The sequence below is a fragment of the Budorcas taxicolor genome, chromosome 13, assembly GCF_023091745.1.
Source record: "Budorcas taxicolor isolate Tak-1 chromosome 13, Takin1.1, whole genome shotgun sequence".
NCBI classification, from domain to species: Eukaryota; Metazoa; Chordata; class Mammalia; order Artiodactyla; family Bovidae; genus Budorcas; species Budorcas taxicolor.
This window is the reverse complement of record NC_068922.1, coordinates 36,405,542-36,429,931: the sequence shown is the minus strand read 5'-3', so window position 1 is coordinate 36,429,931 and position 24,390 is coordinate 36,405,542. Positions and strand designations below refer to the sequence as shown.

General features: G+C 39.6%; 1 protein-coding gene across 1 annotated transcript in view; it reads right to left on the bottom strand.

Annotated features, from left to right (window-relative positions):
• Nucleotides 1-24,390, bottom strand: part of ODAD2 (outer dynein arm docking complex subunit 2) — a 158,058-nt gene that overhangs the window by 65,224 nt on the left and 68,444 nt on the right. Inside the window, exons 12-15 of the mRNA XM_052650822.1 lie at nucleotides 23,977-24,219; nucleotides 23,297-23,407; nucleotides 20,616-20,770; nucleotides 19,371-19,613 (exon numbers count right to left, since the gene is read on the bottom strand). Coding sequence (XP_052506782.1) covers nucleotides 19,371-19,613; nucleotides 20,616-20,770; nucleotides 23,297-23,407; nucleotides 23,977-24,219 — 752 coding nt within the window. The remainder of the gene's footprint in view (nucleotides 1-19,370; nucleotides 19,614-20,615; nucleotides 20,771-23,296; nucleotides 23,408-23,976; nucleotides 24,220-24,390) is intronic.

Genomic DNA, 24,390 nt, shown 5'->3' with positions numbered 1-24,390 from the left:
ATTTTAACACTTTTATAAAATTCTCAAAGTTTTAATGTTTCTATCTCTATGTATTTTTTTAAAGAGACTATAGGAGACCATATAGGCAGCTGCGTGGCACTGGAGCAGCTGTGAGGAGATAACCCACATTCAAGAGCAAAGGAAAAGCCCCAGCAAGATGGTAGGAGGGTGAAACTGCCTTTAGAATCAAACCCCATACCCGCCAGAGATGCTCAGAGGGCCCAAAAATACCTTGTCCACACCAGGACCCAAGAGCCCACAGAGACTGAGACAGAACTGTGTTTGGTTGTCTTCTGTGGAAGTACAGGTCAGCAGTGGACTGCTGGGGCAGGGGCTCTGGGTGCAGGAGACCTGGGTATGGCATAAGCCCTGTTGGAGGAGGTTGCCATTAACCCACCACAGAGCTGCCAGAACTTACACAGGGCTGGGGAAACAGACTCTGGGAGGACACAAACAGAACCTTGTGTGCACCAGGACCCAGAAGAAAGGAGCCATGACCCCACGTGAGACTGACCCAGACTAGCCCATGAGTATCCAAGAGTCTCTGGCAGAGGCATGGGTCAGCGGTGGCCTGCTGCAGGGCTGGGGGCACTCAGTACGGAAGTGACCTGCATGGGACCTTTTGAAGGAGGTCACCATTATCTTCATTACCTCCACCATAGTTTGTCCTCAGGTCAAACAACAGGGAGGGAACACAGCCACACCCATCAACAGAAAATTGGATTAAAGATTTACTCAGATTTACTGCCCATTTAAATAAGACCCAGTTTCCCCCTCAGTCAGTCTACCCCATCAGGAAGCTTCCATAAGCCTCTTACCCTTATCATCAGAGGGCAGACAGACTGAAAACCACAATCACAGAAAACTAACCAAACTGATCACATGGACCACAGCCTTGTCTAACTCAGTGAAACTATGACCATGCTGTGTAGGCGTATCCAAGACAGACAGGTCATGGTGGAGAGTTCTGACAAAACGTGGTCCACTGGAGAAGGGAATGGCAAATCACTTCAGTATTCTTGCCTTGAGAACCCCACGAACAGTATGAAAAGGCAAAAAGATAGGACACTGAAAGATGAACACCCCAGGTTGGTAGGTGCCCAATATGCTACAGGAGATCAGTGGAGAAATAACTCCAGAAAGAATGAAGAGACAGAGCCAAAGCAAAACAACACCCAGCTGTGGATGTGACTGGTGATGGAAGTCAAGTCCAATGCTGTAAAGAGCAATATTGCATAGGAACCTGGAATGCTAGGTCCATGCATCAAGGCAAATTAGAAGTGGTCAAACAGGAGATGGCAAGAGTGAACATTGACATTTTAGGAATCAGTGAACTAGAATGGAATGGAATGGGTGAATTTCACTCAGATGACCATTATATCTACTACTGTGGGCGAGAATCCCTTAGAATAAATAGAGTAGCCATCATAGTCAACAAGAGTCCAAAATGCAGTACTTGGATGCAATCTCAAAAATGACAGAATGATCTCTGTTCGTTTCCAAGGCAAACCATTTAGTATCACATTAATCCGAGTCTATGCCCCCACCAATAATGCTGAAGAAGCTGAAGTTGAACGGTTCTATGAAGACCTACAAGACGTTCTAGAACTAACACTCAAAAAAGATGTCCTTTTCATTAAAGGGGACTGGAATGCAAAAGTAGGAAGTCAAGAAATAACTGGAGTAAAGGGCAAATTTGGCCTTGGAATACAGAATGAAGCAGGGCAAAGGCTTACAAAGTTTTGCCAAGAGAATACACTGGTCATAGCAAATACCCTCTTCCAACAATACAAGAGAAGACTTTACACATGGACATCACCAGATAGTCAATACTAAAATCAGATTGATTATATTCTTTGCAGCCAAAGATGGAGAAGCTCTATACAGTCAGCAAAAACAAGACCGGGAGCTGACTGTGGCTCAGATCATGAACTCCTTATTGCCAAATTCAGACTGAAATTGAAGAAAGCAGGGAAAACCACTAGACCATTCAGGTATGACCTAAATCAAATCCCTTATGATTATACAGTGGAAGTGAGAAATAGATTCAGGTATTAGATCTGATAGACAGAATGCCTGAAGAACTATGGATGGAAGTTTGTGACACTGTACAGGAGACAGGGATCAAGACCATCCCCAAGAAAATGAAATGCAAAAAGGCAAAATGGTTGTCTGAGGAGGCCTTACAAACAGCTGTGAAAAGAAGAAAAGTGAAAGGGAAAGGAGAAAAGGAAATATATAACCATTTGAATGCAGAGTTCCAAAGAAAATCAAGAGATAAGAAAGCTTTCCTCAGTGATCAGTGCAAAGAAATAGAGGAAAACAATAGAATGGGAAAGACTAGAGATCTCTTCAAGAAAATTTGAGATACCAAGGGAACTTTTCATGCAAAGATGGGCTCGATAAAGGACAGAAATGGTATGGACCTAACAGAAGCAGAAGATATTAAGAAGAGGTGGCAAGAATACACAGAAGAACTGTACAAAAAAGATCTTCACGACCCAGATAATCACGATGGTGTGATCACTCATCTAGTGCCAGACATCCTGGAATGTGAAGTCAAGTGGGCCTTAGAAAGCATCACTACGAACAAAGCTAGTGGAGGTGATGGAATTCCAGTTGAGCTATTTCAAATCCTGGAAGATGATGCTGTGAAAGTGCTGCACTCAATATGCCAGCAAATTTGGAAAACTCAGCAGTGGCCACAGGACTGGAAAAGGTCAGTTTTCATTCCAATCCCATAGGAAGGAAAGGCAATGCCAAAGAATTCTCAAACTACCGAACAATTGCACGCATCTCACATGCTAAGAAAGTATTGCTCAAAATTCTCCAAGCCAGGATTCAACAGTACATGAAACATGAAATTTCAGATGTTCAACCTGGATTTAGAAAAGGCAGAGGAACCAGAGTCAAATTGCCAACATTCTTTGGATCACTGAAAAAGTAAGAGAGTTCCAGAAAAAGATCTATTTCTGTTTTATTGACTATGCCAAAGCCTTTGACTGTGTGGATCACAACAAACTATGGAAAATTCTTCAAAAGATGGAAATACCAGACCACTTGATCTGCTTCTTGAGAAATATGTATGCAGGTCAAGAAGTAACAGTTAGAACTGGACATGGAACAACAGACTGGTTCCAAATTGGGAAGGAGTACATCAAGGCTGTATATTGTCACCCTGCTTATTTAACTTATATGCAGAGTACATCATGAGAAATGCTGGGCTGGATGAAGCACAAGCTGGAATCAAGATTGCCAGGAGAAGTATCAATAACCTCAGATATGCAGATGACACCACCTTTATGGCAGAAAGTGAAGAAGAACTAAAGAGCCTCTTGATGAAAGTGAAAGAGGAGAGTGAAAAAGTTGTCTTAAAATTCAACATTCAGAAAACGAAGATCATGGCATCTGGTCCCATTACCTCATGGAAAATAGATGGGGAAACAATGGAAACAGTGAGAGACTTTATTTTGGTGGGGGGCTCCAAAATCACTGCAGATGGTGACTGCAGCCATGAAATTAAAAGATGCTTGCTCCTTGGAAGAAAAGTTATGGCCAATCTAGACAGCTTATTAAAAGGCAGAGACATTACTTTTGCCAACAAAGGTCCATCTAGTCAAGGCTATTGTTTTTCCAGTAGTCATATATGGATGTTAGAGTTGGACTATAAAGAAAGCTCATAGCCGAAGAATTGATGCTTTTGAACTGTGGTGTTGGAGAAGACTCTTGAGAGTCCCTTGGACTGCAAGGAGATCCAACCAGTTCATCCTAAAGGAAATCAGTCCTGAACATTCATTGAAAGGACTGATGCTGAAGCGGAAACTCCAATACTTTGGCCACCTGATGTGAAGAACTGACTGATCTGAAAAGACCCTGATGCTGGGAAAGACTGAAGGCAGGAGGAGAAGGGGATGGTAGAGGATGAGATGGTGGATGGCATCACCGACTCAATGGACATGAGTTTTAGTAACCTCCAAGAGTTGGTGATGGACAGGGAGGCCTGGCATGCTGCAGTCCATGGAGTCACAAAGAACTGGACACGACTGAGTGACTGAACTGAACTGAACTGATAAGAGACCAAGTACCTAGGTAGTCCTTGTCATGGAGAAGAACTCATTCTCAATAAGTGTTAAGTGGAAGTTAGTCATCATTACAGTCATCAGGTATTAGTGCTGTCATAGTGAACCTCTACTCAAGTGCTTTCATTAAAAAACAAAAACAGGTAAAGTGGCTTAACTAATGCTGTATAACGTATTTATTGTATAAGCAAATAAAACAATTTATCTTTTCTTACTTTCATGAAAAAAAGGCAAATGGTTTAGATGGGTGCATTAAAGACAGGTGAGGGAAGGTTCACTCAAAGCAGAAATAAAATGAACCAATGCAAATGTTCATATGCTTGGTCACATCCATATAACCACCCTTCTGGATATAAAAGAATAATTTTGTAACAGTGGTCTGATGAAACTATAAACATCCCTAAACATTTGGAGTAGTAAAATAAACTCTTTCTCAAAGTAGTTAGACATTGTAAATCATTACTGGATACATTTACATTTGTATCTGTATTTGAGGGGTTTTATGATTATGACTTATATAACTGTCATCATATGATTTATGATATGTATTATCACTGGGGGTTTTCCTAGTGGCTCAGATGGTAAAGAGTCTGCCTGTAATGCAGGAGACCTAGGTTCAATCCCTGGGTCAGGAAGATCTCCTAGAGAAGGGAATGCTGCTGCTGCTGCTGCTGCTGCTGCTGCTGCTGCTGCTGCTGCTAAGTCACTTCAGTCGTGTCCGATTCTGTGCAACCCCATAGACGGCAGCCCACCAGGCTCCCCCGTCCCTGGGATTCTCCAGGCAAGAACACTGGAGTGGGTTGCCATTTCCTTTCTCCAACGAGAAAGTAAAAAGTGAAAGTGAAGTCACTCAGTTGTGTCCGACTCTTAGCGACCCAATGGACTGGAGCCTACCAAGTTCCTTCCTTCATGGGATTTTCCAGGCAAGAGTACTAGAGTGGGGTGCTATTGCCTTCTCTGGGAGAAGGGAATGGCTACCCACTATTCTTGCCTGGAGAATTCCATGGACAGAGGAATCTGGCAGGCTACCATCCATGGGGTCACAAAGAGTCAGACACAACTGAGTGACTAACACTTTCACTTTTTCTTTTTTTCATGATTATGACTAAGTGGATACTCTTCAAAAATTGCAAAATAGACAAAGGAATAAATTTAAGAGTAATGAACACCTAAGTGTGTATCCATTGAAAGAGCATAAGAACTGTGGTGTTGAAGAAGACTCTTAAGGGTCCCTTGGACTGCAAGGAGATCCAACCAGTCCATCCTAAAGGAAATCAGTCCTGAATACTCATTGGAAGGACTGATGCTGAAGCTGAAACTCCAATACTTTGGCCACCTGATGCAAAGAACTGACTCACTGGAAAAGACCCTGAGGCTGGGAAAGATTGAAGGCAGGAGGAGAAGGGGACGACAGAGGATGAGATGGTTGGATGGCATCATTGATTCAATGGACATGAGTTTGAATAAGCTCCAGGAGTTGGTGATGGACAGGGAAGCCTGGCATGCTGCAGTCCATGGGGTCACAAAGAGTCGGACACGACTGAGTGACTGAACTGAACTGAATTGAAACTAGATAATTATAAATCATGTATTCAAATACCAGGACTACTACCTAGAATCATGATATTGGGCAAATATTTAATCTCCTGAAGCTTGAATTTCCTCATCTATTAAAATCAGGTCATATTACCTTACTAATGAGATAGCCAATATAATTACAAATAGATATGCAATTAATGTTAGTTTCATTTCTGAGGTTAATAAACATGCAGATAAACTTAGATTGATCTGTGGCTCTATCTATATCCAGTGATTAGGCTAAGTCAAGATTTAAAGTGGATATTTATTCAGAGTATACTATAAACTTACTAATATACACTAGAAATATACAGTATTGAACCAAAAAATTCTGATTTTATTCAGGCATTCAGCCTCACTTGAGTATATGAGCACTACATTATCTGTAGAGATAGGAAAGATAATATAGTTGATTTGGATTTGAATTCAATTAAATAAATTTGCATTGAAATTCAACAAAGATTTATCATACACTATTGATTAGAATATTGCAAGAATTCCACATTTCAGTAGTAAATTTAAATCCCTATTTCAACTTTATCAGAAATGTCAGAATTATATGCATATAGACTAAGAGAAATGAAAGAGGCATTTGCAGGCTAAGAAGATGAGCGGGCAGGGAAGGAGGCAATGTGGGCAGAACAAGAGGGACAAACACTGAGAAATGGAATCAATAGGTAAGGATTTTATATATTTTAAAGTTAAATATGTATCAATAGACTGTCTTCCATAAAAGTTATGTTAATTTAATTCCCATAAGTGCAAACAATTTTTGATCTTATTTTTTTCCTCCCTTCTCACTATGAAAAATTTCAAACACACTTAAGAGTTTTCTTAAAAACAGTAAAAATAAGCATCAATAGACACAGCTTTCAAAATTTGATCTACTTGTGTCATCTATCAATATGAGTATTCATTTTTTCTAAACGGTTTGCAAGTAAGTTACAGATACAACAGCGTATAACTAAAACTTTCATGTTTTAAAAATAAGCACAATCTTTTGCATTATCATTATACTATTCTTGCATTTAAGAAAGGTAAAAGTAATTCCCTGATATAATCAAATATCCAGCTCAGATTCAAATATTCCCAATTCTCAAAACTTCCTTTAGAGCTTTTAAAAAAGCAAATGAAACCTGGATTCAAATAAGGATCATACACTATGTTTTTGATATATCTATTTAGTCTCTTTTAATCTAGAATTTTTTTTATGGCACTGACTCTTAAAAGAGGAAGACTGCTGTAGAAAGTCCCACCATCTGAATTTGTCTGGTTGCTTTCTCAAGATCTCATTTGACTTTCCCCTCTTAACTCTGTGACTTACCTGGTGGCTCAGATGGTAAAGTGTCTGCCTACAATGTGGGAGACCCGGGTTCAACCCCTGGGTTGGGAAAATCCCCTGGAGAAGGAAATGGCAACCCACTCCAGTATTTCTGCCTAGAAAATCCCATGGACAAAGGAGCCTGGTAGACTACAGTCCATGGGGTCGCAAAGAGTAGGACACAATGGAGCGACTTTACTTTCACTTTCTTATCTCTGCACATATCTTTCTCAACTGAATGATGCATCTATATCCTAACAAAAATAAACCCATCGGAAGTCAAAAGTATCATACACTGAACACACATTTAACACATCTAACCTACGAACATTAAGCTTAGCCTGTGCGCATGCATGCTCAGTCGCTTCAGTCTTGTCCAACTCTTTACGACCCCATGGACTGTAGCCCAGCAGACAGCTCTGTCCATGGGATTTTCCAGAAAAGAATACTGGAATGGGTTGCCATTTCCTCCTCCAGCGAATCTTCCTGACCCAGGGATTGAACCCACATCTCCTGCATTGCAAGTGGATTCTTTTACCACTGAGCCACCTGGGAAGCCCTTTTACCCTGTTGCTGCTGCTGCTGCTGCTGCTGCTGCTGCTGCTGCTACTAAGTCACTTCAGTCGTGTCCGACTCTGTGCGACCCCAAAGACGGCAGCCCACCAGGCTCCCCCATCCCTGGGATTCTCCAGGCAAGAACACTGGAGTGGGTTGCCATTTCCTTCTCCAATGCATGGAAGTGAAAAGTGAAAGTAAAGTCGCTCAGTCGTGCCGACTCTTAGCAACCCCATGGACTGCAGCTTACCAGGCTCCTTCGTCCATGGGATTTTCCAGGCAAGAGTACTGGAGTGGGTTGCCATTGCCTTCTCTGTTAGAAGGACTAAATTAAAAAAAAAAAAAAGGAACCCTAAACGTTGGCACCAATGGGAATGTAAAATTGTACAACCACAGTTGTGTACTATCTGGAAGTTTCTAATAAAGCTAAACTTCTACCCAATGAATCAGAAATTCTACTCCCAGAACAGGCAAAACTAAGTGATGGAAATGAGAAAGTGGCTTGGGGTTAGGGTGGGGACTGACTGATAAATAGCATGAGTGCACTTTCCTGGGTGAAGGACATGTTTTACATTTTCTTTTGGCTGGTGGTTATATGATTGTATACAATTGTTAAAATGCATCAAACAGAACAGTTAAGTATTAAAATAACCTATAATTTTGAACAAAAAAAACAGACAAAAATAAACACATACTACATGCTTCCATTTGTTCCCAAATAGAAATAAAACAGAACTATACTTTAAAGGGAGGCATTCTCAAGTGTAAAATGTGTAAAACATGGCAAGATAAAAATTACCATAAAAGGTAAGAGTGGGCTCTCCCCAGCCTGCAGGGAGGTGGGCACGGGGTGGGCTGGGAGAAGGACAGGCAGCTAGGGGGTCTTGTAAGGCGACAACAACATTCTGCTTCTTGGCTTAGGGGGCAGGTACATGAGTCTTCCCTTTTTAAAATTTACTAATATATACACTAACGTATACACGTACTTTATGTATACAACATTTTACAAATTAAAAGCTTTAAAAATGTGTTTTAACTTCATTGTAAATACACACACACACACTCTCTCATACACAGGAAATAATACTGAACAATTAATTTATTCAGCTATTGAATTTATGCACATGCCACAACTAGATGAATAAGATATATAATGCAGATAAATAAAATCCATATAACCTTCAAATTAAACATCCTCAGAGCTTGTTTAAAATGAGAAAACTAAGACTCAGAAGATAAAATGACTCACATAATTACTTTTCATGTGGCATTTCGGTATCTCAGTTAGATTCATATACTTTTAAAAGTATGCAGATGAGAAACAAATAACCAAAAAATGTAAAAAGGAAGGAAAAATATTCTTAATGACACAAACATATGAAACATATATTCTATTTTATATCTTGCATAAGCCCTAAAAGGTCGTAAGGACTGGTTTTGTGGTAAATGAAATTTCTGAGTGGCCTGTTTGTATGCAAACAAGCATAGCTTTATTTTTTCTCCCCTTTTTAAAAAGAAGAAATAAGCCCAATGTAAAAAGAAAAACTACGTAAATGCAACATAATTATGTTTAAACCACAGAAGACAGGAAATTTAGAGTTACAGATTCCATGGTAAGTTTTAATTCTATCCTTGTGTATATGTTTTATAAAAGAGTCTTTCATTACATGATCACATAACACTGGACTATGTAACAATCAGTTCAGCAAATGTTTGTTTTATAATGTGTGGAAGGAAAATATTTTATAGGATAAATTGTAGGAAATTAGTATATTATTTAGCAAAATGTTACGTAAAACTTCTTAGAATCTTGGGCATTTATGGAATATTAATATAAATATTTTTCTTGATTATCTTCTAAAACAACATGAAATTTAACCCTTTTGTAGGCTCAGTAGTAAAGAAGCTGCCTGCAATGCAGGAGCCACAGGAGATGGGGGTTTGATCCCTGGGTCTGGAAGATCCCCTCGAGGAGGGCATGGCAGCTCACTCTAGTATTCTTGCCTGGAGAATCCCATGGACTGAGGAGCCTGGTGGGCTACAATCCATGGGGTCGCAAAAGAGTCGGACACGAATGAAGTGACTTAGCATGCATGTAGGCAGGCACTTACAGCTGAAAGCTGATCTGTAGGTTTAAGGTTAGTCTTAAGTAATGAAAACCTTGAGACATTAGAACTTTAGCATGTTTTGAATCATGTGTGGAAGGAATTCTGTCTTAAAATTAACAGCAAAGACTGAAGTAAACCATGAGGATATATAAGTTCCTACTAAGTCCAAAAAACAGCCTTTATCATCACTGTTGGCATTTGCCAGGGCTCCTGACAACTCATATATCTGAAATTTGACTTTTTCAAAGGGAGAAAAAAGCATTTATCCTGATTTTTCTGTATTAATTCTATTTCAGGTTAACCAAATGATTATCAATGAACTCTAAGATAAACCTGGAGATGCGGGTAAAAGTATTAGATCATAAAGGTAAAGAAAAATTTCTCAAGGCCTCGAAGCAAAAAGATAAAAAAACTCACAAAGAATCACAGTTTTCACAAGAAACATATGAAGTAAGGCAACAATGAAGCAGACTTTTTTTTTAATTCAAGAAAGAAAATGGGAAACAAGAATTTTACATCTAGCAAAACTGAAATAAAGAAAAGAGCAAATATAACAGAATATGAATAATTATAAAATATTATGAGACCAAACATCAATGAGTGTATGTGGGTTTAGCTCGATTATTAAAAATATGTTTAATTGGATGTACAAAGCAAGACCCATCTATAGACTACGTAAGACACCACACCTAAAAGAATGTGGTTCAAGAAAGACTAAAAACAAAAGGTAGGCCAAGATACTCCCAGAAATGGAAAAAATATGCGAGCAGGGGTAAAGATTCTTATATCAAAGTAGAAATATCAAGCCAAAACCCATTAAACATGACAAAGAAGAGCTCTTGAAGTATTAAAAGCTATAATTCACAATGATTAGAACATTTATGCACCAAATAATATAGAGCCTGCCTTTAAGTAGCAAAAGCTATACAAGCTGTAAGACAACACAGGTAGAAGCACGCTAATAATGCCACCACGTTCAGTATGAGACAGATCGTGTGCATGAAAAATAAATAGTAAGGATAGAGGGCTTATCTAACATAATGAAACAGATCTTCAGAATATACATCAGATTCTACCCTCTGTTGTATATTCTTAAGATCTGTTTCATTATGTACCCTCTGTTGACCTCTGGTGGCTCAGGTGGTAAAGAATCTGCCTGCAATGTGGGAGGCCCAGGTTTGATCCCTGGATCAGGAAGATCCCTGGAGAAGGAAATGGCAACCCACTCCAGTATTCTTGCCTGAAGAATTCCATGGACAAAGGAGCCTGGCAGGCTACATACAGCCCATAAGGTCCCAAAGAGTCGGACATGACTGAGCAACTAAAACTTCACTTCACTTCTAGCCTCTGTTGAAAGAGAATATATCTTCACCCAAAGCACCTATAGATGTTTTGTAAAAATTCATCTTATAGTAAGTCATAAAGGAAATACCAGTATGTTCCATAAAAAGTAGAAATAAAACACTCTGAGTAAACTGCAACATAATAAGGAATAGCTAAAATAAACAAAAAATAAAAAGCTTCCCTTTTGTGGAATTAAAAAAAAATGCATTAAGCAACACATGGAAAATGCAAATTGAATTTAAAGAATTTCTTAAAAATAATGATAATGAAATCACTACATATCAGAATCTACAAGGGACATTTAAAGACGTGTCAAAGAAATGTTCATAGCACAAACTACTTTTGTTATTATGAAATGAGGGAATTCCCTGGCAGTCCAGTGGTTAGGAGTCCACACTTCCACCACAGGTGGCCTGGGTTCAATCTCTGGTCAGGGAATTAGGATTCCACAAACTGCACAGCAAAGCCAAAAAAAATAAAATAAAATATCGTCCAAGCTCAAAAAATTAGAAGAATAGTCACAAAATAAACTCTAAAAAGACAACATAAAGATAAGAGAAATTTATGAGGTAGAGAATAAAAGCACAGTGTATCTAATTAATTAATTTTTTTCCAGAAAAAATCAAAATAGGAAACTATACCAGATAATTTCATCAGGGAAAAAACAGGAGAAAGCCCACACACACAAACATAAACTGACAAGTGGGAAATAACCACTGAAAAAAGACAAAGTTTAAAAATCATAAGACATTGCTTTTCAGATCACTGTTTAAATAAATTTGATAATGTAAATGAAATTGATCATTTTATGAGGAAATGCAGATTGCCAAAACTGACCCCATTTGAGTAAAAAGCATAAATGGATCAGGTTTCATAGAAGAACTAGAGGAAACCAATAAAGAACTAATAAAACACACACAGATTGGGCCCACATGACTGGACAGTATACTTCTACCAAACCTTTATGCCATTGTTCAAAAAATTATTCCAGAGCACTGAAATAAAAGAAAACTTCGTAATTTCTTTTTAAAGCACGTATAATACTGATACCTAAATTTGATAGTCTTTTTAAAAAGGAAGGAAAAGAAACAAACTACAGACCAAAATTAACTTGATATCATTATTGAAATACTAAGATTAGCAAACAGAATCCTATACCACATTAAGAAATCAGCACATCATGACCAAGTGAAACTTATTCCCAGAATGCAAGGTTGGTGCAGTGTTTGGAAACCCATGAGTATTATTCATGATGTTGATAGATATAAAGGGAAAATCATACTGGAGCAAATGGAGCATAATCTCCATACATGCTTAAAAAGATATCTGACAAAATCTAATACCTATTTTTTTTTCTGGGAAAAGTCTTTTCAATACCTATACATGACTTAAAAACCACTCTTCAAAAATAAAAATTAAGAGGTTTTGAAAAATATGATAAAATGTATATACCTTAGTCCTCAAGACATTATTTCACCTAATAAAATAGCACTAAAGGCATGTCCACTAAAACCAGTAATCTCCTCTGAGTGAAGTGAGTGAAGTCGCTCAGTCGTGTCCGACTCTTTGCGACCCCGTGGACTGCAGCCTGCCAGGCTCCTCTGTCCATGGGATTCTCCAGGCAAGAATACTGGAGTGGGTTACCATTTCCTTCTCCAGGGGATCTTCCCGACCCAGGGATCGAACCCGGGTCTCCCGCATTGGAGGCAGATGCTTTAACCTCTGAGCCACCAGGGAAGCCACTAGTCAGCATTGTGGTATGAAATCAGCTAATGAAATCAAACAAGAAATCAACCTAAAGAATAAGAATTAATAAAGAAGACATAAAACTTCCTCAGGAATATCCTAGGAAAGAACTCAGCAATTTTTAAAAATTAAGCCCTGGTAAAGGAGATCAACCCTGGGATGTCTTTGGAAGGAATGACGCTAAAGCTGAAACTCCAGTACTTTGGCCACCTCATGTGAAGAGTTGACTCATTGGAAAAGACTCTGATGCTGGGAGGGATTGGGGGCAGGAGGAGAAGGGGACGACCGAGGATGAGATGGCTGGATGGCATCACGGACTCGATGGACGTGAATCTGAGTGAACTCCAGGAGTTGGTGATGGACAGGGAGGCCTGGCGTGCTGCGATTCATGGGGTCACAAAGAGTCGGACACGACTGAGCAACTGAACTGAACTGAACTGAGCAAGTATATCAGTCTTTTTGGGTTATTTGGTCTTTGTCACAACTACTCAACTCTTTCATTTGTAACATAAAAGTCATCAAAGACAATACAGAAATGAATGAGTGTGAGTATGTTACAATAAAACTTTATTTACAAAAACAGGATTTGGTCCATGTGCTATAGTAAGTCAACAACTGTGCTAGAAAATCAGTAATAAAGTGAACTTGATAAGAGAATTCTGTTAGGTAGCAGCATATAGAATTAATACACAAAATTCAACGGTTCTCATGAAGTGAAGTCAAGTGAAGTTGCTCAGTCGTGTCCGACTGTTTGTGACCCCGTGGACTGTAGCCTACCAGGCTTCTCCGTCCATGAGATTCTCCAGGCAAGAATACTGGAGTGGGTTACCATTTCCTTCATAGAGACAACCAATTGAAGAATATAATAGCAGTGAAAAAAAAATTATACCACCAATAAGGAAGATTAAATACTTGGAAATGAACTGAACAAAAAAGGACAAAACCCACATACCACACTCTTCAAATTCTAAAACATTAGACTTGAACAAATAAAATGTTTCTATAATTTCACCATGGTGTGTAGGATGTTAAGAGCATATGGGAACTCTCTATTCCACGCATTCTATATTCTTGCGACTTTTCTGTAAGTCTAGTGTTATTTCAAAATAAAAGTTTAGCTGGTGGGAATGTAAATTTGTGCAGCCACTATGAAGAACAGTATGAAAGTTCCCTTAAAAACTAACAACTGAGCTATATCATATGATCCTGCAATCCCACTCTTGGTCATACATTCAGACAAAACTATAATTCAACAAAATACATGCACTCCAATGTTCACTGCAGTACTATCCACAATAGCCAAGACAGGGAAGCAACCTAAACATCCACTGACAGAGGAGAGGATAAAGAGGAGGTGGTACACATATACAATGGACTATTTCTCAGCAATAAAAAGAACAAAATAATGTCATTTGCAGCAACGTGGAGGGACCTAGAGATTATCATACTAATTAAATAAGTCAGGCAGAGAAAGACAAATATTCGATGTTATTACTTACATGTGGAATCTAAACAAGAATGATACAAATGAACTTATCTTTACAAAACAGAAACAAACTCACAGACAGGAAAACAATGTCATGGTTACCAAAGGGAAAGGAGTGGGAGGTATAAATTGGGAGTAACATATACACACTACTACATATAAAATAGATAAACAACAAGGACCTACTGTATAGCACAGGGATCTATACTCAATATTTTGGAATAACCTATATGGGAAAACAATCTGAAAAAGAATATATATTATATAAATATATATATATATATATATATTCTTTGCTATATACCTTTTCTTCCTATATATATTCTTTGCTATATACCTGAAACTAACACAACATAGTAAATCAACTATAATTCAATAAAATTTTTTTTAATTTTCTAAAGGTAAGTAAAGAGCCTGAGGTATGGAAAAGAAATTTTAGACATATAGGTTTTTAGCTTCAATACTTTTTAGTTGTTTGAAATTTTATAGTACTTTATGTGAAAGTTACATTCCCCAAAACATAAGCGTTAACAGTTTTTTGCAACGTTCGTGTGATTTTTATATACTTGAAGGACAAATTACCTCCAGATGAATTCTGTACATATCAAATAGGCATTAACAAGTCAACAAAAAAAGAAAATCCAGCATGAATAAATCTACTTTTTCATGAACCTAATACATCAGGATACTGGCTGTTCATGTAAGGTCCTCAGGAAGGGCATAATTAATATGAACTCTTTATACTGAGTCTTTAAGTAGTCTGATGTACTGAGAAAAGTCAGTAAAGTTTTCTGAAATCACTGGTGTCTTAAAAACAATTTTTGATTCAGTAGCTAAACTGTTATTTTTAACATGTTTTGTATTCTTACTGAAAAATAGATATGGGAAGAGAATTGTGCATTCTATCACAGAGCTAATAAAACTCTGCTATGTGTATAGATGTTTACCCTCATATGCCACACCTAAGTTTTGGCCACAGCCACAGACATCTCAAAAAGCAACATAAAACTGCTAATCATTAAAACAAGTTCCTAACCTATGAATTATTTAAAACTTACACAAGAGAGAGGTATTTGTCATTTCCTTACCATTTAACTTGAAGCTTGAAGACTCAATAAATCCTACAAATCTAGCAATAATAGCCACATCTGAAATATGACGCCACATGTAATGCTGTTGGATCCTTACCAAACTCAAAACACTGTTTTCTAAAACTGACTTTGTGTGTTTCTAAAAATATCTGTACGAAAACCATATCCACAAGTACAAGAGGGTTCATCAACCTCCTTGTTGCACAAGAAAGAACAGTTTAGTCTTATCTTACGAGACTCTGTCACAAAATTTGACACTTTTGACCACATTTCCCCTTACATGCTCTCTTCCCTTTGTTTTTTTCAGTATCTTGTTCTTCTGGCTTCCCTCACAGCTGGGGCTGTTCCTTTGCTATTTCTTTACAGGCACCTCTTCTCTGGTCCACTCATTCTCTTAGAAGAGCAGGCTGAATAGGATTCTGTTTTCGTCTTCTTTTCCCTTTTCTTTCTCTTCCTCACAACGTCACATATATTCATCACTTAAGCTGCCAAATGTTCATAATACTACATGCCCAACCCACATTCTATCCTAAGTTTTAGACATGAATGAATATCCAACTGACTAGTTATCATCACCACAAAACCTCAATGTGTACTGAATGTAACTGAATTCATCATTCATTTTGTGTACTTATAAATGTTCGCTGAGTGCCTGTCCTGAGCCTGGGACTGGGTTAGACAATGAATGCACCATGATGAACAAACTGGCTTTGTTTCTGCCCTAGTGAAGTTCATTCTGCCTTCACCATTCGTCCAGCTACATTCCCTATTATCAGTAAGTGGTACAAACATCCATCTCATCTATTCATAGTTATCCAAGTCAGAAACCTAATTATCACCCTTGACTCCTCCCTCTTCTTTGCGACTCATGCTCAGTCATTCACCTGGTTTTATCTATTCTCTTATTTTGTTCTTCTTTAATCTTCACTTTTTTATTCTTTAGTATTATATATTATATTCCATATGCTTAGTGTAAACCACCTTCACCTCTGGCCCACAATGGTTTCCTAAATAAGCTTCTCTGTTCCAGGTTATGCCTAAAATCCTTTAGTAAACTTCAACCAACTTTAAAACAAAACCCAAGCTTAGCACAATACACAAAGGCCTGAATTATAATCACCTACTAACATGTGTATGTCACACCCTCAAAATTCCTGATTGCGGCTGAGAAGACCCATTCAAGATCCTCTTATTCTTGATTTATAGCAAGTTAAATAACATGATTAATTTGATAAAAGAGAAATGGACTCATCTATAGACAAGTACAGATACTAGACACTCTGACTTTAATTTTGTATTTGTGTTATTATTGGTTTAAATTGCTATTACTTAAAGCTACTGCTATGTGAATGATACTAGCCAACACTCACCCAACACTATTATCAAGTACTTTACATACATTAATTCACTCAATCATTACAACAATCCAATGAGACAGGTACCATGACTGTCTCCAAGTCATATACTTAGGAGCCAAGGCACCAAATACTTAAATAATTTGCTGTAGGACACATAGTAAGTGATGAGACTGGCATTCCAGGCAATGCCTCCAGAATCTATACTCTGAACCACTGTACACTATTCAGGAGAAAATGAGATTGTGCAAGGTACTAAGCAAGAACTTTATTTTAAAGATGATACATATTTATCATACAAATTGTGTAGAAAATGTAAAAAAGAAAGTACAAAGATCCCAAATACTACCATGCAGAAATAATAATCATTAAAATTATTCCAGGGCTTCCCTTGTGGCTCAGTGGTAAAGAATCCGCCCGCCAATGCAGAGGACACAGGTTTGATCCCTAGTCCAAGGAGATCCCACATGCCACAGGGCAACTAAGCCCGTGCATCAAAACTACTGCACTTGTACCTAGAGCCCTAGAGCCACAATTTCTGAGCCCACATGCGACAACTACTGAAGCCCACGCACCCTTGAGACCGTGTGATGCAACAAGGGAAGCCACCAACAAGGGAAGCCACCACAAACAGAAGCCTGCACACCACAGCAAGAGAGTAGCTCTGCTCACTGCGATTAAAAAATAGCCTGAGCAGCAATAAAGACCTGGCACAGCCATAAATAAAATTATTTAAAAAAAAATCATTTCAGTTCAGTTCAGTTCAGTCGCTCAGTCATGTCCGACTCTTTGCGACCCCATGAATCGCAGCACACCAGGCCTCCGTGTTCATCACCATCTCCCAGAGTTCACTCAGACTCACGTCCATAGAGTCAGTGATGCCATCCAGCCATCTCATCCTCTGTCGTCCCCTTCTTCTCCTGCCCCCAATCCCTCCCAGCATCAGAGTCTTTTCCAATGAGTCAACTCTTCGCATGAGGTGGCCAAAGTACTGGAGCTTCAGCTTTAGCATCATTCCTTTCAAAGAAATCCCAGGGCTGATCTCCTTCAGAATGGACTGGTTGGATCTCCTTGAAGTCCAAGGGATTCTCAAGAGCTTTCTCCAACAACACGGTTCAAAAGCATCAATTCTTCGGCACTCAACTTTCTTCACAGTCCAACTCTCACATCCATACATGACCACTGGAAAAACCATAGCCTTGACTAGACAGACCTTTGTTGGCAAAGTAGTGTCTCTGCTTTTGAATATGCTATCTAGGTTGGTCATAACTTTTCTTCCAAGGAGTAAGCGTCTTTTAATTTCATGGCTACAATCACCATCTGCAGTGACTTTGGAGCCCAAAAAATAAAGTCTTACACTGTTTGCACTGTTTCCCCATCTATTCCCCATGAAGTGATGGGACTGGATGCCATGATCTTCACTTTCTGAATGTTGAGCTTTAAGCCAACTTTTTCACTCTCCTCTTTCACTTTCATCAAGAGGCTTTTTAGTTCCTCTTCACTTTCTGCCATAAGGGTGGTGTCATCTGCATATCTGAGGTTATTGATATTTCTCCCGGCAATGACTCTACATATGGACATCACCAGATGGTCAACACCATAATCAGATTGATTATATTCTTTGCAGCCAAAGATGGAGAAGCTCTATACAGTCAGCAAAAACAAGACCAGGAGCTGACTGTGGCTCAGATCATGAACTCCTTATTGCCAAATTCAGACTGAAATTGAAGAAAGCAGGGAAAACCACTAGACCATTCAGGTATGACCTAAATCAAATCCCTTATGATTATACAGTGGAAGTGAGAAATAGATTTAAGAGACTAGATCTGATAGAAAGAGTACCTGATGAACTATGGATGGAGGTTCGTGATACTGTACAGCAGACAGGGATCAAGACCATCCCCATGGAAAAGAAATGCAAAAAAGCAAAATGGCTGTCTGAGGAGTCCTTACAAATAGCTGCGAAAAGAAGAGAAGTGAAAAGCAAAGGAGAAAAGGAAAGATATAAGCATCTGAATGCAGAGTTCCAAAGAATAGCAAGAAGAGATAAAGCCTTCCTCAGTGATCAATGCAAAAAATAGAGGAAAACAACAGAATGGGAAAGACTAGAGGTCTCTTCAAGAAAATTAGAGATACCAAGGAACATTTCATGCAAAGATGGGCTCGATAAAGGACAGAAATGGTATGGACCTAACAGAAGCAGAAGATATTAAGAAGAGGTGGCAAGAATACACAGAACTGTACAAAAATGATCTTCACGACCCAGATAATCAGGATGGTGTGATCACTCACCTAGAGCCAGACATCCTGGACACATGGATAGATAGATAAAACTTCTGTTTTAAATACTATCTTTTGATTTATTTATGTGCAAGACAGAATTTGCACACCTACTCAACCACTCTTCTCATTTTGTCAGTTGTATTATTATATTGTTATCAATATCTATAAAATATAGATGATTCCCCTAATGATAATTCCACCACTCTTTTGATTGATCACTGGGTATTTTAGTCAGTACCCTCCAGCTTATTCAAGGGAACAATCTGGCTTTGTAAGTCCGATTTGGTCACCTTGTGGTTACTTACAAGCACATTTTACTCTCTCATCACTCATGCACACCAATTCTAAGAGATGACACTCTTCCATGACTTCTCAGCATTCCTTCTAACACTCTCAAAACCTTTCAGCCTTGAGGATCACTTACATCATACTTTCGGGCTCCATCGCACAAGCACCAACTGCTTTTGTGACATTGACAAGTAGAGCTTGGTTTATCCCAACGAGGAGGTTCACGAGTGGCTGGATGCCACCACATCTCCGGATGATGACTCTGTTCTCATGTTCTTGGCAGCATTCTCCCAACGCACCAACCACATTCACAAGCACTTCCTCGGGCTGGTCAGTTAAAAGTCCCACCAGGGTTTCGATGGCTTTGTATTCCCGAAATCTGAGTTCATCACAAAGCAAAAGAGGGTAGGAAGGGAAGGAAAGAGGTGAACAGTGTTATTTCTGATATTAGCTGATAGCAATCTTAGTGATAATATTAATAGCTAAAATGTACTAAATGCTAACTATATGCTCATTCAATCATTATAACAATTCTGTGATATGGATACTATTATTACCCCCATTTTCAAAAGGCTAATCTGAAGCTTGGTAAACAGTGAAGCCTGCATCCACATCCATTGTCTCTGCTCTTAAGTACCACCCTGTACAGCCTCTGAGACAACTATAACTTTTTTCAAATCTGAGTATCGACAATCTCACTGCCCTAGGGGTTTTCCCTCACATTTCAGGAATTATTTTACATGAACAAAGCAAAATAAATCATCATTGTGTTAGACAGAACATGTAAATTTCTTGTCAAAGAAAATCATCACCCTGAGATAGGGAAAAGCTTGCCTAGAACATCCATCATAGAGTGTGTAAACTCTAAAAATATATAAAAAGATAAATTCAAAGATTAAAATTAATCAAATGATCATAAAGTTTACAAATACTTTAAAATTCAATGAAAGCGTATTTGAAAATGACTACACTTGAAGATTAATTGGTTAGTTGGTCTTTAGCTGACTCATCTTGTTTATCTTTAGAAAAAGAATAAAACCAGTTCCTTGTCTAAAGATTCTGTGGGAAATTCATTCTTTCACCTTGAAGGGTCTCTACAGGAAATATCAGGGATGCTTCTCATTTAAACGGCTGCCCACATGCAAAACAGCCCACGGAACAGGGAGAATACGTCAGCCCCTTCCTTCTATTAATGCATGAAAATCATTTCCGGGTGGTGGGGTGAGAAGCAGGCACTTTCATTTCATTTAGTCCAGAATGTGCAGCTTTCAAAATTATAGGAGTAGCATTAGAATCAACTCTTTATTAAAATAGCATTAAAATGGAAGGATGTGTTTTGATGGCCATAGCTTAATACAAAACACTGAATGCCTTCTCTTACTTGGTCACGTTCTCTTTGCTGATGGAACATTTCCATATGGCCCCTGTGACAGCAGCCAACCGCTCTTTGTTGTCAGTGTTGTTGAGGAGGGAGGCCAGGGGTTTAAGTCCTCCATGCAGCCTCACCAGGTCGCGGGTTTCCTCGTCTTCCGCACACTACACAAAAAGCCAAGTCAGACGCTGTCATGGTCAAGGTTTATCAAGCTTTCAGTGACTGATAAAGAGGCTGCCAATCTAGTTGCCACGAAACTACTTTTTAAAGAGTGTCATTTTCTGAAGGAGCCTTCAAGTAAGACATAATTCTAGTCTATACTGACCACTATCTGACAGTGTCTCTCCTCCTTTACGTGGTTTTGGGAATATTAGCAGTGTTTATATGTTGGGTTAACCTCTCAAGCCAGTTCTGGGGTAATCTGGGCTTCTACCAAGACAGAGGCAAGGTCAGTGAGGAACCTAGAAAACCACATGCATGGCTGGAGAATTTCTGCAGTGACGTAACCCACAGCCTTGGGAAAACACAGTAGAGAAGACAGATGAGGGAAGGGAGTTCAGCCAGATCTTTAATAACCCCCAAAGTGAGGAATTTCCCCAACAGAGGCTAGAGCAGCGGGTGGTAGGGACAGCAACCGACATTTTATTCATACATGTTTATCCGTATGTTTGTGTTATCCTTTGAAATAACACTAAGACTGCATAGTGAAAAGTGAAAGTGAAGTTGCTCAGTCGTGTCTGACTCTCTGCGACCCCATGGGGTGTAGCCTACCAGGCTCCTCTGTCCGTGGGATTCTCCAGGCAAGAGTACTGGGGTGGGTTGCCGTTTCCTTCTCCAGGAGATCTTCCCAACCCAGGGATCAAACCTGGGTCTCCCATGCTGCGGGCAGACGCCTTACCATCTGAGACACCGGGGAAGACGGCATAGCTGTTCCCAACTCATGATGCTTCCCAATTTATAAAGCCAAAAGATGACAAATGTAGCAGAGATTTTATATTCTAAGCATCCAGTTGGTCTCTAAGGTTGTAGGCTGCATGTTATGTACCATATGTGCCAGGTACAAGCCATGGAAGGGCTTGAAGGGCATTATGCTAAATAAAGTAAGTCAGAGAAAGATAAATACTGTATGCTGTTGCTTATATGTGGAACCTAAAAAATACAACAAACGTGAATATAACATAAAAGAAGCAGACTCACAGATCTAGAGACCAGCCTAGTGGTTACAGTCAGGGAGAGGGGCATCACGGGGGTGAGTGAGGGGAAGGGGGGAGGGACAAGGCACTGTGGACGAGACAGGATTAAGGATGCACGGTACCACATGGGAGTACAGCCAAGATTCTGCAATAACTGCGCATGCCAGTCGCTTAAGTCATGTCCAACTGTTTGCGACCCTATAGATTGCAGCCCGCCAGGCTCCTCTGTCCGTGGGATTTCCCAGGCAAGAATACTGGAGTGGGCCGTCAGGCCCTCCGTGAGAGGATTTTCCCGAACAAGGGATCAAACTTGCGTCTCTTACGTCTTCTGCATTTGCAGGTGGGTTCTTTATCACTACTGTCACCTGGAAAGCTCTGTGATAACTGTATATGGAAAGTAACACTTAAAATTACATAAAAACTAAAAATACAAAAGTTTGATAGATCCCTGCTATGTGTGAGCTGTTTCCTCTCACAACTCAGACGTTGAGGGCCTCACCCCCCTATGTCAGAATGTGATGAAGGTAGTTACAGTTATATGCGATCACGGAGGTGGGCTTGCATCCAGAGTGCCAGGTGTCCTTATAAGAAGAGGACATCAGGCCACAGAGGAAGACATGTGAAGACAGAGGGACGAGGGCAGGGGAATGTGAAGATGTCCGTCCACAAGCCAAGGACAGATTTCCCAGAAGGAAACAATCCTGCTGACACCTCCCCTGAGACTTCCAGCTTCCAGAACTGTGAAGAAACCTCTTTTCTTCTCATTGAACCACCCACTGTGCATGGCAACCCACTCCAGCATCTTTGCCTGGAGACTTTCCATGGACAGAGGAGCCTGGTGGGCTACACTCCATATGGTCACAAAGAGTTGGACACGACTGAGCGACTAACACTTTCACTCATGTACAGTTATGGCAACTCCAGAAAACTAACACAACCCTTCACTGACATGAACCTTCCTCTGACTCCATCTTTCTGGCTCATTCTCTCACTTTGCACATTTAAAATATGTTGTTCTAGGAAATCTACTCTGATTAGGCAGAAACTGGTGCTGCTTGTAGCCAGCCAGAGACGAATCTGTCAAGGCCAGCTCTCCGTCCCCTTTACCATTCTAATCTGGTGTTTTGGTATACTATGGAACTTGTAACTCACAAAGAGTTAATGTAGATTTTAAAAAGCAAATAAATAGAAAGATAAAATTAATAAAAAGGTAAAACAGGAATACACACACTCATTCATCTATTGCATCTTGGTGGGAGATGTATTTCCCAAAACTATTGTGTTTGAATAGGACATATGAAAGGCAACACAGAGGCACCATGTACATATCTGGCTATTTTACACAAAGCACATCATAATAGAATAGTAGTTCTCAAACCTATGTGTGCATCAAAATCCCTAGGGGTTCTTATATATGTAGATTCCTGAATCCCACCCCCAGGCAATGGGACCTCGTGAAACACCACCTTAAACTCCATGCAGGAGAGCCCACTGTACCTGGTAGATGGCCATGGCGCAATGCTCCTGCAGCTGTTCGTTTTCACTGTTCAGGTTCTTTACCAGATTTTCAATTATCCTTTCAGCTTTGATTGCAGCTCGGTAATTTTCCTAGGAAAATAAACTTCAATAGTTATACAACGCTTAAATAGGCATAAATGTGTCTATTCACATTTGTTAATAACAACACTGAACAAACTTTCTTAATAAACACCATAGTCTGAGCTTAACATACTGATGTAACAGTAAGAGAATTTAGTCAACATTTTAAAAAATATATCATCCAGGTACCAATGTAATTCCTTCCCTGGTACCTTCCCTGGTGGCTTAGTCAGTAAAGAATCTGCCTGCAATGCAGGAGACCTCGGTTCAATCACTAGGTCAGGAAGATCCCCTAGGGTAGGAAATGACGACTCACTCCAGTATTTTTGCCTGGAGAATTTCATCAACATAGGAGCCTCGCAGGCCACAGTCTACGGGGTCACAAAGAGTTAGACATGACTGAGCGACTAACACCATTGTAATTAATTTTCTATCTGATTCGAAAATCTCTTGCTTTTCTAAAAGAATGGTGACTTCTTAAAAAAAAATTCCTTAGCGGTTATAACTTCATAAATTATTTTTCCATTAAAGGAAGTCAAGGTAAATTGGAGCACAGTGGGCAGAGCTGGCCTGTGTACCTCTGAGGCACATTCCTGCAACGTCCCCACCACTGGGATAAGCATGTTTTCATGAGAAGTCTTCAGGAGCCGAGCCAGCAAAGGGATGCCTCCTGCTTTACGAATGGCCTCTTTGTTCGCATAGCTCTTGCTGCAGCTCCACAGTGCCAGCGCCCCACAGCGGGCCACCTCCACGTCTCGGGTCTCATACAGGCTGGACTGAGCAGGTTCTGCAGAATGCTTCCCACAGTCAAGCAGAGCGACCTACGAGGGCAGATCAATACAACACAGACGGGGATCTTTAAACCAATCACAATAGCCAGGACCTGGCAGCAACCCAACTGTCCACCAACAGAGGAACGGATAAAGCAGATGTGGTGCACCTATGTGATGGAATATTACTCAGCCACAAAAGGAATGGAATTGGGTCATTTG